The 19216-nt window shown below is 42.6% G+C and overlaps 1 protein-coding gene across 1 annotated transcript in view; it reads right to left on the bottom strand.

Moving 5' to 3' along the window:
• The window catches only part of CUNH16orf47 (chromosome unknown C16orf47 homolog), a 19197-nt gene extending 937 nt beyond the window's left edge, over positions 1-18260 (bottom strand). The window contains 2 exon segments of the mRNA XM_012513517.1: positions 5858-5949; positions 18204-18260. Coding sequence (XP_012368971.1) covers positions 5858-5949; positions 18204-18260 — 149 coding nt within the window.
• Between the last annotated feature and the right edge of the window lie 956 nt (positions 18261-19216).

The following is a 19216-nucleotide window of genomic DNA, read 5'->3' on the forward strand; positions in this document are numbered from 1 at the left end:
CAGACTTGTGATCCTACTTACAAACACCTTTAGAAAAAATCATTCTATTCATTAAGAGAATGCAACTATATATCTATCCCAACCACTTTCAATACACAGATACAAAATGGACATTCATAGTTATACCCCATTTTTTTAAGTTCCGTTATTGAATATTATAGGTGTGTAAACTCAGCAACATATTCTAAAAGAGACCAGTAGCCCATAATAGCATTGGGTCTAGCCCTGTTTGTTTTTCATCTGAAGTTTTATCTCAGGTACTTCTTATAGTTAAAGAAATTTGACTAACAGAGTAGACATTATCAAACATGGAGATGCTAAACAATGACATAGGATATTAAGGGACCGGCTTTGTGGGTTAACCCTAGTCCTACCTCTAACCTCTTTGAAACTTCCCACAAGCTACATACCAGAGTATAAGGCTCCGAGGTCAGCTTCAGCACAACTTGTCTTTCTAAATCTCTATTCATTCTGCAGGACTGTAATTCTTTCTTGAATTAAATATGACTATGTAATTGTGCTGATCAATGAAATCTAAGAAGTGAAGTATGTGTGTGTGGTGGATTAACTAATGGGCACCTTGTGACACACAGCTGAACTGAATCAGTGTGGTGCTGGGTGTGGAAGGTCCACCTGAGAATTATTGCCAACAGCGTGAAAGTAAAACTGGAGGGGAAGGTGGTACACTGCTGATTTTCTCAGAGATGTTCCTCACACTGGCTTTCCTGGTATGAACTTGGCTGTTTTCATTGTTGGAGGAGCTGGGGTCCTTGCTGTCTCTGAGGATGGCTGCAGTTCTCTTTTGGGGAGCTCTGGCCCTTACCTTGAGCATTGCTTTCTGGCTCTAGTGTAGATCCCTTAGCCTGCTGGCACAGACTTTCTAGCTTCCATCATTGACCTTTCGGCCTTCCCAGGGCAGATCCTTGATACAGACTTGCATAAGACACCATCATGGGCTCTAGGCATCCAGCAGGACTCATGGAGGACATTGCCATGGACTCTAGATCTTCAGCTGGATTCTTTGGGCCTCTAAGTCTGTGTGGACAGATTTCTTGCACTCTTCTGCATTTGACTCTGAGTTAATGTTATGAAATAATTCTATAAATTATGTGTCCTGTATTAAATCCTTTCCCTTGTAAACCCTTACTACAACAGTGTGCCTTCTAAGTAGATGCATTCATTGTTGGTGAATACATGTATTGAACTTGGCTTGCCATTGCTACTCAGGCACTTGATACACATTTTTTGGAAAGTGTTTTGAGATACAGTCTTGCCATGTAGATCATGCTAGACTTGAACTCACTGTGTAGTCCAGGTTGGCCTTGAACTCATGGTGAACCTCCTGCAATAGCTTCCTCAGTGCTTGGATCACAGGTATGTATCACCACTCCTGATATTTGCGTTATTACAGGGGAGAGAAATCTTTAGGAGTATTACACTTATGCAAAACAGTAAATTTTGCGTGAGTGAGGAATTAAATTCTATGGTATGACAATACTGCACTTGGGGGCATATTTGTTATTCAGCATAATGGAAAATTTATAGACTAGTACAGGTGGATTGAGTTTTAGAATCTTGTCTCTATCAATTACTAATCATTGGGTAGTATATCCCATTGCTTAATCCATGCAAATATTGATTTATCTGTGAAGTATAATAAAAACCACAGTGAACATTTGAATTTTTAAAACTATAGCGAAATGCACATTGTCATTAATCCTAACCAAAATAGTCTGCCATGCTTCAGATACACGTATCCCATGGTTTTGCCATTGCCTGAAACAATTTTGAAAATCTTCTTTTGTGTCTTCAGTTGCACTATTTTTGCTGCCACAAGGTTTTGAATCAGTTCCAAATATTTACCTTCCATGGTCCTTCTGACTCTGGGGAAGATCTAGAAGTCACATGGTGCCAGACTCAATGAATAAGACAGATGAGGATGTACTATCATTTTTATTTTTTTCGATGTATTTAGTATAGGTTCTACAGGGTCTCACTACACAGATTGGATTCATAGTGTTCCTCCTGTTTTCAGCCTCCCAAGTGCTGGGATTACAGGCATGTACCACCATGCCCAGTCTCAATTGCCATCTCAGCATTCCCTGGGGGCGAGGCTGACACAGCAGACTGGGGATCGAACTCTGGTCCCTGAGCCTGCCTAAGCAGTGCTTTAGTCTGCTAAGCTATCTGGTCAGTCCTTGTCATGTTTTTATTTGACAGAAATTATTGCAAACAGGGGCCGGGGAGATAGCTCAGTAGAATAAGTGCTTGCCTGGCAAGCGCAAGGGCCTGAGTTCAATCCCAGATTACACACACACACACACACACACACACACACACATGACCAATCAAATTTAGAGCATTTTTGTATACTGGCTCCACTTAAAATGCTTCATAAATAACAGTTCTTCTAGCATAGCATGGAGAACAAATTCTCTGATTCACACCTGAGTACATTCTATGTGTGGAAAAGAGCACTGTGGCTAGAATTCCTTTTGACCTTTTACCATTTCTTATTCCCCCTCTGCCTTACAAGCCTCTGTAGAATTTGAGCCTATCTGGACTGTTCTTCTCTAATTATTCCCCAAATCCTGGTTATGTCTAATGTTCCAGATCAATCTCCTATTCATTTGTGATACAAACAAGGGAATTCCTTGTTACTGGAAGAGGCTGTCAGAGAAATTGTTTGAGGAATTTCTCAAGTACAAAATGGGCATAATAGCACCCACCTCACAGGCTTGTTATAAGGGATATTTTTCATTTTTTAAAGCAGCCTGTGCTATGATATAGACATGATGATTTGTGATTTTTATATATAGATGGAGACAAATACTATGGACGAAGAATCTGAGGCTCAGAGAATTTAAACACATTTCCATCAGCCACTCAGCTAAGAAAAAGAGTGGGAACAATTTCAAACTATGACTTCAATTTTTTTCCTTATATATCCAATTCTGGGTTAAATAGTAAAATTAAGATTTCTTGGAGGAAAACCTAGCCCACAACAGTAGCTCCATAAAAATACTTATTTTGATTCATTCATACACACAGATCGAGCATTACAATGCAGTAGGGAATATATTCCAAGAATTCCTTCAGGAATTCTTTAGAAACACTTGAAAACAGGCATGGAAGGAAATCCTATCTTGTCAATGCTGTCTTTTAAGCTATTTGTGGATGGCCAAGTCCTTAGAAAGCATCTAGCAGAGCAAATCCTAGACCAAATGCATTCTCTGTGTGACAGAAGAAGCCCTTGGAGCCGGGGGGGGGGGGATGTCGCATAATCACACCCCATCTTCCCATGGACCCTCAGGAGAGTGACATTAGTTTTTCCATGTTAAAAGTGGCATATAGACCCAAGGCTGAGCTTTTAGCCTCCCTACCGTGCTGTGCACTCCTCTTGACCTCAGGCCCAGGAGGAAGATGTTTCTCCGTGACCATGATTAGAATTTCCCTGGATCTCTCTGTAGGTTCCATCCCCCTCTGTGCAGAAGGACCATGGTGCTTGTAGCTCATCACTGGCACTCCCATGAAATCCTTAGGGGAAAAGTTTGGGGCTGGGAGAACACCTGCTTACTTCATAGCTGGCACTGTGCTAGGTACTTTCTCGCATCTTCCCCACGGGCTTCCAAAGTGGCTGTCGTGGACCCAGATGACCGATGAGGAAACTGAGTCTGGGAGCTTAAGTGACACCTAGAGTTGGCCCATTATTTTCCTGAACCCTTTTGAGAATATTTCATGATTTTGCTGAGTACCAGCCCTCTTTTGATGTCCCTTAATGAGGGGCCCTCAGTGCTCTCTGCTTGTCAACTGCTCGTTATTGAGAAATGTATTCTATTTATTGATAAGTCGATGTATTGCTGGGCGCGCACACGCATGCGCATGCATGGACGCGCCTCTGTGCTCAGGCTTTTCTTAGCCGTATTCTGGGTATTTGCTGAGGACCATGCTCATACTAGTTTGAGTTTTTGTACTTAACGCTTGGCAACTTTAATAAACTTCATTCTTTTAGGTAGTAGGCTTAATATTTTAAGTATGGCTTTAATTACTGCCCTCTTCATGTTTAAGGCCAAACCAGGAGGAGAAGGCAAAACATCTAACCTATGAGCGCTGCCAGCAGCTTCGCTCTGTCTGAGGACGAAGGCCTGGATTCCAGAACCCGGGAAGGAGGGCTCTCCCTCAGCTGTTTCTCAGCCATGGACACGTAGAGCTTAACCTTCTTTGAATTTCACCGGGTTCTCTTCTTCCCACACAGGCTGTAAACATTTATCTTTGGACATTCCCAGAAATGTTTCTTATGGAAGGGATTAGCTGTTAGTGCCTTGAACTTTTGAAGGTGAGCTCCTCAAACTTAACTCACATAATTAAAGTGGAAAATTCCTGGTGAAGGGGGAAAAAACCTTGAGGGAAAATACCATGTTTGGGAAGAGAGCTGGACTCCTGCAGTCTCCTGAGACAGCTCTATGTTCCTGGGTACTTAATTATATTTTATCTTGCTCTGCACTCGGGCTTCTTTTATCTTTTCAAGCTTAACTCTGCATTGAGATGATAAGCAACTTGCGGGCAGGGATTGTCATGTGGGAGTGGGCTGAGAGGTTGGTTTAATAGTATAAGTTTTAAACATCAGTCATTACTTTTTGGTGCAAAGTACGTACAGAAGAAAGTAACAAAACAACAGCTTTATAGTTCAGGCTGAATCCTCTTGGAGGCAGTTTTGAAAATTCAGTGATAGCAGTTCCTCCATCTGAGGGGATAGGTATGTTCCGAGACCCCTTGCTGAAACCTAACACTTGAATAGTACAAGCTGCATTTGTACTCTGTGTGTTCCTAGACATATATACTTCTGATAAAGTTTGACTTACAGATCAGGCACAGAGGCTGGGTATGGTGGCACACAGCTGTGATCCCAGCACTCTGGGAAGCTGAGGGAAGTGGATTGCAAGGTTGAGCCCAAGATGAGCAACATTAGCAACTTAGTGAGGACCTGTCCCCAAAATGAAAACTTAGAAAAGGATTGAATTGATGGCTCAGCATGAAGGTGTTGGGTTCAATCTCCACTACCACCACCACCACCACCACCAACAACAACAACAAAAAGCAAACAAAAATAAAGCATAGTAAGAGATTAAGAACAATAACTAATAATGAAGTGTTCATAACAACATGCCAGAATTAGAATTATATGAGTGTTATCGCTTAAAAGTGTAAAGACAATTTTTCTATTTTTAAAATTTGGTACAGAGTCTCACTACACAGCTCAGACTTGTAGTGATCCTCGTTTCTCAGCCTCCTCAGCACTGAGATTACAGGCGTGCGCCATCATGCCTGGTTTCGGTGGCTGGCACAGTGTGTCTGGGGTTTCAGGGCTGGTACTGGCACATGGTCTCGGGGATTTAACTGGGGTCCTTGTGCTTCTCAGGCAGGCACTTAGACCACCGAGCTATCTCCCCAGCCCAAGACAAAAATCAATATTGTAAAGAATGGTTGACATCAGATTACTAAAATCATGGATAATGGGATCATGGTTACAGGCAGAGGCCCTGTATAATACAGAAAAGTGCAGAATGAAAAATCCTGCTTTCTTTGAGTAATAATAGTTTTTGTCCTCTGCAAAAACTATAACTGTTAACATTTTTTGATCATCCCCCCAATTTAAAAACTATATTTATGGTCTAATCTTAGGGCCACCTAGGAGTTCCATATTGTTTATGCTATTTGCTATCATGCTTGATTTTTCACTGTTGTAGATACAGACATTGTATTCTATGCGTCAGTTATTTCTTTCAGAAGAATTCTTACTTAAAAATACCAATGGCAGGGAATAATATTAAATGCTTGTTATCCTTCCTGCTCCAACTGGAGCATTATGCCTGAGCTAAAAGTGCCAGTCCTGGAGTTCGACTCTCTGGGGTCCAGTCCAGGTTCTGCCCCTTGCTGTCTCTAATGAACCTCCTTGCCTCAGTTTCTCCATCTGCAAGTAGGAGTAATGATAGTTCTTGCTCCCTATGGTTGTCATGAGTGAAAGAATACATGAGAAGTGCTGAGAATGACACAGTCTACAGCATCGTAGGGTTGGTCTTGAAAAATGTTAGCTATTATACTGGTAGTATGTCATTAAAACTGAACTAGGAATGATTTTTAAAACAACTGCCCTTTCTGAGTACCTAATAAATGTCAAACATGGTCTGCCCAACTGCTTCATGTGCCATGACTCATAATAATCTCCCATACACTCCTGAGAAGTAGGTTCTGGTCAAAACAATCCATTTTACAGAGGTAGAAACTAAAAAGCATAGTGTCACCTGCTAAGGGTCATGCAAGTAGGTCTCACAGGCCAGCTGGCCTTGGAGGGCGTGGGAGTCTGATGCTTTCTGCTGGGCCTGTGAAACCAGCACAGTTCTAAGAGTGGAGCTCAGAGGCTTCCAGTCCCAGAGATGAAGTCAAAGAGCAGGCTGAGCAGGTAACGGGAGGCACCAGTGGGAGGGGTGCCTGGCAGAGAGCAGGAAGGCTGGCAGAGGGGTCAGAAGCATCAAAGGAGCTCTGTTCCTAATGCAAGTTTTGCAGAAAGCCAGCATGAGATCTGATTTCCTCTGTGGCCTCCCAGTTGCCTGGGGCAGGGAGTTGCTGGAAGCCGCAGGATCCAGCCCTGAAACCAGGTATTCCAGTTCTACCCTGAATTCCACCACCTTGGCATCTCACGTTACTTCAAAAGCATGTTTCCTCTTCTTTAAAATGGGGATCATAAATCCTGGCTCCCAGCCCCATGGGGCTGTTGTGAAGCGCAGTTGGATCAGTCTGGGGATGTTTAAGTGCTTGGTTAACTAGAACAGCTTGCACAGAGATGCTCCATATTGTTATTGACTTGCTGCATACCTGTGAGTTACAAGGGGGTACACTCGATCTCATAAAACAGATTTAGTGACAACCCCAAAGTGTACCTCCTTGGGCTAGAGTTTATGGTGCCAGGGATCCTAGGATTGTCTGTAATCAATTCAAGAACAGGTAAAGAGCCCAGGAGGCGTGTGGATGAGCAGTATGTCATTATCTAGGTTCATGATAGCTGGTTTGAAGAACACACCGTAATCAGCCCTCTCTTTTCTGTATTTCCACTCCTAGCAATTTGGGGCAACTTGGGGGCTGCTTGGTGTCCTCTCTCATGAGTTGGTATTTGTCCTGCTTTATGGTCTGGTCTGCTGCAGGGCCACATACCAGATGGAGACACAAAGCAATCGACAGCATCCTGGCCATTTCTTATGGATCCAATATCCTGTGTCTTGGTTGTATTTCAGGCCAACTTTTAGTGAAGCAGATCAATGCTTGAAGCACATAATGTAACATGATTCTTCAAGAGTTTGATTAATTGTGTCATAGTCACAGCCTCAGTTCAGGTTCAACCTTTTAAAAGTTTTATTATTGTATAAAGTGATCAATCAGGGAGAGAGGAAAGACAAATGCTCCATATCGGCTAGGTCTCCCTCTCTTCTTTGTCAGCAAGTGTTGTCTCCTGGTCAGCCTAGCTGGATCACTGGGGAGAAGCCAGCGCTCATGAAGACTCATGGTGGGGCAAAATTGGTACCAACAGAGAAACTTTAGCGCACCAAGTGGTGGTGAGACTGCTCTGGCGCTGATCAGTCTTGGCCAGTGTGGGGTGCAGGGAGATTAAAGAGATTCCTATTCCCGCATCTCACCACAGAGACCCACATGCCATTGGTGTGAGCAAGGTCTAGATCCCTAAAGGTTGAACTGTGAAGCCAACTATTTCTGTGTTGCATTGTGGCTGCCCAAAACTCGTATGTTGAAGTCCTAAGCCCCTGTATCTTGGAAGGTGACTATTTTTGGAGACAGGAATTAAAGAGGTAAATTAAAGTAAAATGAGGTCATATGGGTAGGCCCTAATCTAATGTGACTGGTGTCCCTATAAGGAAAGGAAGTTCTCACATACGAAAACCATGCAAAGTCACTGGAAGGAGACAGTTCTTAAAAGAACTCAACCTTGCCAGTGTGGACATGTTGGACTTCCAGCCTCCAGAACGATGAGAAAATAAGGTTTGTTATTTAAGCCACTGAGTCTGTGGTGCTTTGTTATGGCAGTGTGAACAAATGACATGTCTAAGACTGAATCACTGGTCTGGGGGCAAAGTAGCCAGAGGAAAAACCTTTAGCTGAGAGTTTACTTGGAGGTTCATCTCTCCGAGTTTCTGTGTTTTCTCTTCACAATCCTCTCCTGCATTTGTTCCTGCTGGAGTTTGCTTTTGCAGTATGAGTTGATGAGGATGTAAGGTTTTAGTTCTTCCAGAAGGACCTGAGTTTTAATGTAGGATTTTTAAAGCTAGATTGCTCTCACTGAGAAGGTAGGTGAAAAGGATTTCTAAACATCATCATTCAAGTAGAGGTCAATATTTATTATATGCCACACATTGTTATAAGTAGCAACTTTGTTCCTATTTTCTTTTCTAGAATCTTCCCAAAATCTTTAGGAGGTGTGTTTATATGAGGAAACTGAGGCACAGAGGGGTTGAGCATCATATCCGAGATCTTAATGTTAGAGCTAGGACTTGAACCAAGGAAGTCTGACTCCAGACACCATTTACCACTCAAAGGGCCTCCGTGGTACTGTTAATGTCAGAATAGCTTTAGGGTAGCTTTGTTTTTCTAACAGTAGCTATCGGGACCACTTCTCAGTAATTTTTCTCTTTCAAATCCCTGAGGCAGTGCTCTCTGTGGGAAATCTTACTGTTCCTAAATATAGTCACCCCTCGATTAAGTCTCTTACAGAAAACAGTGCAGTATTTGCATATAACCCAGGCAATCTTCCCGTACACTTTAAATCATTGGTAGATTACTTATAATACCTAATATAATACAAGTGATCTACAAATAGCTGCTGTACTGTATTGTTTAGGAAATACTTGTGCATGAGTTTAGTGTAGGTGCCTTTTTTTCCTGAATGTTTTTGATCAGTGGTTGGTTAAATCGACAGATGAGGAGCCCATGGATACAGAGTGGATTGCCGTGTTCATCAGCATCTGTCATAGTCCTGTGACTTGCTCTGGCTGCCAATAAAATGAGAGAGAAACTGCTGGGCACTGTTCCTAAGGGCACTATTTCTGCTTTAAAAACCATTGTGTAAGAGCGGGCGTGGTGGTGCACGCCTGTAATCTCAGCCCTTGGGAGTCTGTAAACAGGCGGATCACTTCAAGTCCGACCTAGTAGTGAGACCCTGAACACCCTGTAGACCCTCCACTAAAATACAAACAAACAAACAAGAAACCATTGTGGTCTCTCTTCTCCTTCCACTGTGAGAATGTTTTGAAGGCATTGCAGGGTTACTCCTCTGTCTAAGTCTCAGTATACTGTAAAAATAAGGTGGAAGAGAGATACAACCAACCTGCCAATGGAAAATACATCTTGGTTGAAAGCTGTTGAGACTTAATGGTTGTTTAATTTTTTAGTTTTTAAAAATCATTTATTTATTTATTTGGTGCAGTGTCTCACTATGCAGCTCAGACTCAGAGGATCCTCCTGTCTCAGCCTCCCCAGTGCTGGGATTACAGGCGTGTGCCATCACGCCTAGTTTTGGTAGCTGGCACCATGCACATGGAGTTCCAGCGCTGGCAGGCATGTGGCACCGGGGATCGAACTCTGGTCCTTGTGCTCACCAGGTAGGTGCTTAGACCACCACACTATCTCCCCAGCCTCCTTAATGGTTCTTTGGCATTACATCATTACTTAGTAAAAACTAACTGATATGATCTCTGGATATCAATATATTTAATCTGAAATACCAGGAATACTGTAAGAATAATGTCTAATCAATAAGCATATCCTAAATAACCTATAAACTACAGTATAGTTTAATCCAGGCAATCTTTCAAAACAGCTTTCTACCTTCTACAATACTTTTTATGTATCCATCTAGCCACATCTCAAAAGGCAAAGAGAACGTAAGCATTTGCCTAGCTCAGTATACTCAGAGCCAATACTTCACAAAAGAACCAGTAAGTACGGCTGGAGCATACTAAAAGTTATTTTAGATTTTGAGAGATCAAATAGCCTGGGAGAGGAAAAGAATGTGTTTTCTATGCAGATAGGAATTAGACCTTCTTAGGGTTATGGCTTGTTTCCTATTGTCCCTCCAAAGGGTCCTGTAGTCATAGGCGGGGCTTTTCAGAGGTGTCTGGATCCAGGATGCAATGCTGGGATCAAGGACATGATGCTAAGACTGATTCATGGGCAACACTGGGACTAAGGCTGCCCCACCCTAGTGTGAGTGCTACCCAAGGGTGGGCAGCCTGGGAAGGATAGAAGGGACAGAAACAGGCATTGCTTATTGCTTGCTACTTTGCTGCTTTCTGCCTACAACGAGCTCTTTCTCCTCTGCTATGCCCATCTCCCGGGCCGTCCTGCCTTGGAGTCAGTCAACTACGAATTGCAATCTCTGCAAACGGTGAGTTACAATAAACCTTCGATCCTTAACCTTGAGTATTGAGTATTTTACCCCCACAAGGAGAAATGTAACAATGTGTATTATCTCTTCCATGCTTTATACCCTGTGGATACTGCTTTTAGTTCTCAGATACTCACTTGTCTTTCCTGAAGGTTCCAAATTCATGGCCTGTGAGTTAAATATGGTGTGTAAAAACCTGTCATTTGGTCAGTTCTAAATGAAACACTATAGGTGTTTCGATCAAATTAACTGCCATTGTTGAAAGCTTGAGATATTTTGCATAAAAAAATCAGTATTTCAATCTTTTCTTACAAAATTGTAAGTCCTGGTTATTTTGAGCTTGGGAATCATCAGCTATTTTGAGTAGCAGCTTCCCCTTAAGCTGGACATGTCTACCATAGTCCTACCTCTTCTGATTGCTTCACACTAGGCCCAACTCACTTATCTATATTCTTTGTTTAATCCATGTTTGGATTAAACCATTTGAGTTTGCCAGGCTGGGATTAACTAACTCTTTTCTTCCTACTTTCCTTCTTTTCCTTTGTCTTCCTCCTCCTCTTCTTCCTCCTTTGTCTCCTGTTTCGCCTTATTCTCCTCCTCTCTTTCTCTTCTTATTTATTTCATAGGAAGGAAGGTATTTGTGGGGTGTTCATTCTTGGCCACTCTGAGGACACTATTCTCAGTCTTGTTCTTAGTGTTTCAAGTGACCGTGATTTGGTAGTCTAGTTCTTTAGTCTAGGTCCCGAAGACAGCAGCTCTACACTATGACAATTTTGAGAGTGGAGGAAATAGATGCTTTCTTTTGAGAATCCTATTCTGTTTGTCCAGTGGATTCTATAAGACAAATTTGAATACTTGTGTAGCTAGAAGCTTTTGGAACAGCACAAGCCTCCTACCCACTAGATAATTCTGTTGCTTAACAAACCATAATATCTTTGATTACATGGAGAATCCTAGCTGTAAACAATTTGAAAATGATTTTATTGTTTCCTGTTACAGACATTCACATGTAGGAATATTATGAAACTGTTTCAAAATGTCTTTATCCCTCTAAATGTAATTCACTAGACAGTTCAGCAATTGAACATCCTAAAACATCAGAGCTAACGAGACCCATGTATGTGTTGCTGACACCTACTCTGGAGGGAACCAGCAAAGCCTGCTGGATACAGAAAGGCAGCAGATAGACCTTTCCAAGACACCAGCCCGCCCTCCCTTATCTCGAAAATGAACTCATTATAACGCTATTGTTTCATTGACTAAAGCTTCCCCACTGAGACACAGAGATTGGAAACCCAGAAAAAGGGCCATGCAAGTTTCAGCATGGAATGAGGATGCTGAGATATACAGTGTGGCTCCTGAGCTCAGCAATGAATCATCCCCAGGGTTCTCATGCCAGCGTTCACTTCACTGTAACTTTCTCCTGCTTGCCTTCTAAGGAATTAAGAACAGGCATTTTATTTTGTTTCCCTTTTAGTTTATTTGAAGGTTTTATGATGTCTTGGTTGAGTGGCTCTTGGGACTCCCAAATAAACATACTCCTTTTAAAAATGGCAAGTTGTTTTTATTTATTTCTTTTAGGTGCCCAGTGACCTTTGGGTATATTAGGCAGCCCTAAATTATAATTAAAATAATAACTGTGGTCCTAAAACAATAATAGATGTTGGATTATACAAACGCCAAATTAGGATGTCTAGAACATCTGTTTGAAAGAAGCCAGAGTAAGCATGGAATTTAAAAAGTTATCTTCGTGGCAATATGACTAAAGGCAACTTCTAACAGCCTTGTTATTATTTTTTGGCTTTTTTTTTTTTTTTGCCTTCCTGTAAGGCTCTTAAATTTTGTGTATTAGATTTAAGGTATGCAGAAGTATCCAGTTCTTTAGTTGACCTTTCTGTTATTTTGCAGGCAAGAAATATAAATGAAATTTAGTTTTCACCTGAGCACATCCCTTTCTTTTCATGATTTCTTGATAAATTCTCATGGCCATGGACATAAGCAGGGGCAGCTGACCTTGTGTTCCACTGGATGCAAAATCCTCTGAGTCCTCACGAGTCCCTCTAAGACGTGTGTCTGCATTCCTCCATCTGTCATCGTAGCTCATCGTCCTCTCCCAACTGTTCTTAAATTAAATGACTACATCTAATGGGAGATTTTCTCGTGAAAGCTTATGAGAATTTGTCCAAAGACAAATTAAAACACTGCAATGTAATCACCCAATTCAACTTGCTACTTGGCTGGCTCCAGTGCCTACACTTACCCGAAGGAATTCAACAACCTTTGTGCTCCATTCTGAGGCAAGCAACCAGGAAGAAAGATCATTCAAGAGAAGTCAGAATCCACCCGCTGGTGGACAGCAGGCCAGGGATGAGGGGCGCCTTCTCCAGCTGCAGGGAGGCCTGTGTGGTGTGTGCAAGGGCTTTACAGAGTAGGGCAATAAGTGGAGGGGGTGGGGAGGTGAAAGAAAACTAGCATCTAGTTCTAATATATATCAAGGCAGGAGGGTTAATCTCAGTATATAAAACGCCCCTTCTCGCACCCTCCACTCTCCATAGATGAATGGATAAGGGTCCTGCAACTGTCCCAGGTCTCCAGAGTGGTTGGGGCGCTTCAGTTTGACTTTTATTCTTTTTGTTTTTGTTTTGTTTTTTGAAACTGGGAATTGAATTCAGGTCCTTGTGCTTGCCAGGCAAGCGCTTATTCTACTGAGCCATCTCCCCAGCCCCTGACTTTTATTCTTTTAATTCTCCATTGATTGAAGGGGACAGTGTCTTCAGTAGTTCTAACAGGAATTTACTTGAAAGAGACAACTGGACAGATGTGCTACCTGCCGAGATGTTTACTGGGAGTATTTTTTGTACTATTATTGCCCACTAATACTGAGTTAAATAAATGATGGTACATCCAACACTAGAATGTAAGGCAGGCCTTGAAAAGCAACGTGGAAATCTGTAACTCATTGATAGTACAAGCTGTGGATAACATGTGCACTTCTGCTATCAAGTAAGATGCTTCTATAGTATGTATAGATGAAAGAAATCTGATAGGATGAAGCCTGGGTTCACAGTGTTTCTTCTGGGAGGTAGAATTCGGGGTAATTTTCATTTTCCTTATGCTTTTATAAACTGTTGACATGCTTCCAGATATTTCATGTTATCTTTGCAGTCAGAAAAAAAAAAAAAAAACCTTAAAGCTAGATTCATATTTGAAAGCAAAAAGAACAGGCTTGGGCAATGGCATTTAAGTTGTCATGCCCCACAGTCTGCCAGCCCCACAGTGACTCAAGGCACTGAATCCTGGAAAGAAGTCTGGTGAGGTCACAATGGGAATAGGGAATAGGCTGCCCCAGTGATGCTTCAGCTTGACTTTCCAGGCAGTGGCAGGGCAATTTGGTCGTTGTTTACACTGGACACTTTTCCTCAAATCAGTGCTTTCAGCTTATTCTCATATCACTTTCATAAGACAGAGATGGGCAGGGAGTAAGGAACAAAGTTTCCTAGTTGGGGCACCTGAGACATTAGAGGGTGGAACTTGAAGGAGACACCACACTGCTGAGACCTGGGTGCTGGCCCTGATTTCTTCTCAGAGCTTCCTTTGTTGAAGGAAGACAGAAAAGGGTTAAAAAGAACACTTTTAACAATTCTAGAAATGAATATAAAAGCTTCTGCATGTTTGTGCTTTGGGATACTCAAAAGTTGGATTCTAATCCTCATCTGAAGGAAGTGCTGATGATGAAGAAAGTTTTTGGACCAGAAAGGCTACCAGTGGTCTAGATCCCTCCTGGTGCTGCTGCTGAGAAGGTGCTCTGGGGACAAGGCAGGTTGGGAGACAGTCTCAGCTCTACTGTTGACTGCTGCAAACAAAGGCATGGTCTAGCCTGCTGGGCCTCCATCTTTTCATACATAAAATGCACCATGTCCACAGGGAGAGAAACCTCAGCTTGACACATCCTGTTCCATCATTTGGAGGCTCTATAGTGACAGAACATGTAGGAACGTTTTCATCTCTTTGACTTCTTGATCTTTTCAAGAAGACTTGCTTGCCCCAATTACAGCTCATTCTTACAACCTTCTACTACTACTGTTTCATGTCTCCATGTTTCTGTCGCCCTGGCCAAGCTGTGAAGAACAGAATTAGAAATGATTCTGTTTCAACACAGTGCTGTGTGTGGAGCCTAATGCAGTAGTTTTCAATGCTTGTTGACTGGTTGAACGCTTGTTGATGGGTCAAAAGTTCAAATTGCCCCACCAATGAGAAACATTAGAGATGGCCACTGTGAAACCTCACCTACATTTGAATTGTGTTCCTACTGTACCATACACAATTTATTATTCATCTTAAAGCCTCTCACACTTTCTAAGATTGTTAGAGTATGTGGAATAACAATAATAATCGGTGACCTTTGTGCAATCGCTTTGTGCCAAGCACTATGGTAATTCATTCACATAAAGGTTCTCACTTAATCCTACCAGTCTCTCTTGTAGGCAGATACTGTTATTATTCAGGTTTTCTAGATGCTGCTGCTGTGATTGTTCAGGAGACAGTTAGTCTGAGAAAGAGAGAGAGAGAGAGAGAGAGAGAGCCAGTCGGGAATCCACTTCTACGCCTGTGCTTTTGGTGGGAGTCTGGGGCAGATTTGAATCAAAGAGGAGGATGGTTGAGTACCTGTTTATTTTTATTCTAACTTAGAATTTATACTGAGTTAGCTTTCTGCAAATACTCTTTCAGCCAGCCTGTGTTCAACTTGTAATACTGAACAAGGCCGCAATGAGGGCTCGGACTATATCAATTTGTGTCTGGGACACTGGCGCAAATGTCACCCTTCCCTTTGTTTCTTAAATGTTCCCATTTTTTAAAAAAACTTCCCTCTTCATTTCCTCTTAACTAGAGGAGTGACAGAAACTCAATGATGACCACTTCATTAGCCGATGACCTTGTCGCTCAGGCCTCTGCCTGCTTGTCCTCCTGGGCAGGTTGCCTTACGTCATAAGTCCTTGTTAAAGGCCAGGACCTTTGAGCCATAGCACTGGCCATGTTGTTTTAATATATATCTAGAGGAATTGGGCCTGTCAGATCACATTAGGTCCTATTTATGGACTGTACAACAATACTCATGGTGGAGATGAACTGTTACCTTTGAAATACAGTCATGAGTAGGTCCCAGTGAGTATAGATAGGGGATTATATTTGTCAATGAGGCCCTTGTGATCTGTCTCTCCTCTATAGGGCCATCCTATCTTCTGTACAGAGAAAATTCTTTATAAATAAGGATAAGGAGCAATGTTGAAAGATACAGTAAGTTTTTAAAATCAGATGTGTTACCCATACACAAGGGTTATTGTGGTGTGTGATGATGCCGCAGGAGCTTGTAGTGAATTGACACACTTACCCTGCTAGTTGCTGGTGTGGAGATAAAATGATAAAGTTAATAGTGACTGTTTAGTGAGTGCTCCGTGGCTTGCACCAGACTGAGCCTCGTGGATTTCATAGCCAGCTTGACATTTACAACAGTCTGTGTGGCAGGTACTATTGCTATCTCTGTTTGCTGGAGGGAGAACATGTTTTTGGGAAAGGTTTGTCTCAGATTCACAAAGGGATTAAGTGTGGAGTTTGGTAGGGACTCTAAATTTGCCTGGAACGTTAGGCCGCCGCAATTGTGCACGATGCTATTTGGAGTGAGGTCTGGGGTGATGTTTAAAGAGAGCTGCAGGGTAGCTCCTCTCCTAGGGTGGGGTCCCAAACAGCTCCCTTAGCCCAATAGAAGAGTGCTTAAAAACAGTCTGGGAACAAGCCAACCTTTCTATCCTGCCCTCCCCCATTTCTTCTCCAGGATTGATTTTTAAGTTCATTCCCACATCCCGTGGGAGTCTGGGCAGACAGATCCCTTGACGGAGATTAGAAATAGCTCACATAGCCTATTTTTAAGGAAAACGTGATGTCAGAAAATGAGGCAGAAATGGACACCAAGAAGAGTAGAGAACATACAGCAGGAAATGCCCAAAGATGAGGAGTGAGAACAGGGAGAGCCCTGGCGAAGACAGATGAAGCTGGGAAGAGCTGATTTTTTTTTAAAAAAAAATAAACCTGGATGCCATCTTTCTGTCACATCCACTGATTCCCCCCACCCCCTGAAAGTGCAGCCACAAAAGGTAAAGGCTTAAGTCCGACAGCAAACCCATCTTTCTAACTAGAGAAATACAGCCCGACAGGGACGGAAACATCCGCCTGCTCATGTTGGGCACCTCAGGCACAATGCGGAGGTGTCTAGTAACACTGCAATTTCCTTTGAACTATTTGGTTTTGTTTGGTGTCCTTGTCTGGTAGGTTAGTCTTTTTGGCTGTGTTAGCTCACCTGCTATAACGTTTTCTTTCATTGAGAAACAAGAGAGCTGGAACTCATCTCTCTGATTCCGGCAAAGCTGGACACCATCCAATCATGCCAGGCTAGACTTCTGGAGGCTGTGAATTGTATCTCCCAAGCTAAGGAAGAGAAGAAAGGGCAAAAACATTGTTAGGGAGCTGTTTGGTGAACATTTGTAGGATGAGTGGTTAACTGGGAGATGATCTTCCCATCCCTTTTTTACTGTTTCCTTGAATAAGATTTCTGTCAACGATGAAGGTTATTGAAGTCCTTCCCATGTTGGCCTGGATCAGCAGCAAGTTGACACAGTTACCTGTGTTCATCGATGTTACTAACATTGTAGAAAAGCACATTCTTGAACTGGGAAAAGGAATTTGTAGGGAGGCAACTCAGGGCAGCCAGCTCCAAGATGGCATCTGTTATTGATTAGAAATAATAGAATCTCTAAGATGAACTGAAGCAATAGTGGTGGAGGAATCAGGAGAAGAATGAGGAAAACTGAAAGTGAAATCCAGCACTGATTTAAAGTGACTGCAGCCTCCACACTTTTCCCAGCCAGGACGTTTCTGCCTGTCCATCCCAGGGAAGGAATTCAGGCAGTGTTAACTACTGAACGCTTGCTTGCTCTCCACCCCCTTTCCCTGGGTAGCTGCGGTGAGTTGGCTGCCGAGATGGAGCCCTGAACCTATCCATCAAGTCTAAGGAAGAGAGAGTTAGAAAGGCAAACATTATCTGGAATCAATATCTTTACAAATCCAAAGGAAACCCCAGCTCCCGAAGGGTTAAGCTAGGGAAGGAAAAGGCATCAGGCTGTTTAGTGAGCTAATGTTTTTATTGATGGGGGGAGGCCTTTAAGGCCCTAACAGGAAAAGTGGGGAAAGTGGCAGATTGTTGGGCTGGAGAGAAAGAAGGGAAAAAACACTATACTCCATGCTCTTTCCTACTCCCTACATTTAAAACCCTGAAATCCATCTAATGTAGGAGACATCCTATAACCTTGAATAATATTCAATCCAAGGTGTTTTTCCTCTCTCTTATCCACCCCCCTTCCCAAGCGGAATCCACATCTTCCCCTAACAACTTTGCTATAATGCACATTTCAGCCTAATGTCTGTACTGCCGAGCACATCTTAATTTAACAACTGTGTTATAAAGCACATCTCAAGCTAACATTCCTAGGATAATCCATATTTCAGCCTAACTACCCTGGCATAACACTTCAATCTAATTCCCCCACTGTAAAGTACATTGCAATCTAACACCCTCATATAATGTACATCTCAGTCCATTATTTTGTATTTTGTAAGCCATATTTTGATATGTCTTTTCCATTAAGTTGCAGAACCATCTAGAGACAATGGCTATCCCTGCGCTGAAAGCTTCCACAGTTCTTACCTCGTCCTGTGTGACAGGCTGCTGATGGATATGCTCCTGAACTTTCACCTTTGCCATCATGGGTTCACCTCCAGCTTGTTTCTGTACTTTGAGCCTTAAGCATCTTGTTGGGAGCAAGGGTGACCAGAGACCCCTACACAGTCCTGACGGGCCTTCTCTTGTGCTAACCAGCAGGGTGGGCCACCTCAAAAGATCAGAGTCTACCTCAGGAGAAGGCCATGGGAGGTCAATGTCAGGGTCAGGGGTCAGGGTGTAGCGGCTGGCTAATAGAGTGTAAGCTAACACTGTTGTCAAATTGCTGGGCTGAAAGACAATGGCTGCCTCCTGCTGATGACCTTACCCCGGGGTAGGGGGCTATTGGCTTTATTGGAAAACTACCAGTCTCCAGAGGTGATGGAAGTGGCCGATCACAGCTAAAGACTGTTTGATTGTTGATGGAGAGCCAGTTCTGTGGTTGGTCCTTGCTGTAAGGCCGGCAGAGCTGCTTATTGATGGCTGAGTTTTCCACATTTGATGGATTTGTCTTCCAAATCACACACAGTTGCATTACCATTCAGTTATAGGGAGGTCTGTGGTGGCTCTGGGGCATAGATTATTCTGGAATTGAGACCCCTAGAGGCAATGTTGTCACTAACTCCTGGGATGGCACCAATTTCTTGTTGCCAGTCTAATGGAGCTCATTGGTTCTTTAAAAAGCAAACAAACAAAAAACCAGTCTAAAGTGAATTGAAAATAGACAAGTGAATTGAAAATAGATGTAAGATGTCCATCAAGGGCTGGGGAGATAGCTCAGTGGCTCTTAGCCTATTATATGCAGAAGAAAGAAATCAAGTTGCTCTGTCTATCAGTGGCATATAACCAGGCGAGGGTGCCGTTAAATATCTGCAGAAAAGGTTACAGAATACTTAGAGTTCTATAATTTTCTAACTTGACATAAACTCAAGAAAGACAAAAACAAGGGGCTGGTGAGATGGCTCAGTGGTCTAAAGCACCTACTTAGAACAAGCTTAGCA

The sequence above is a fragment of the Octodon degus genome, unplaced genomic scaffold (genome assembly GCF_000260255.1).
Source record: "Octodon degus isolate 3935 unplaced genomic scaffold, OctDeg1.0 scaffold00011, whole genome shotgun sequence".
NCBI lineage: Eukaryota > Metazoa > Chordata > Mammalia > Rodentia > Octodontidae > Octodon > Octodon degus.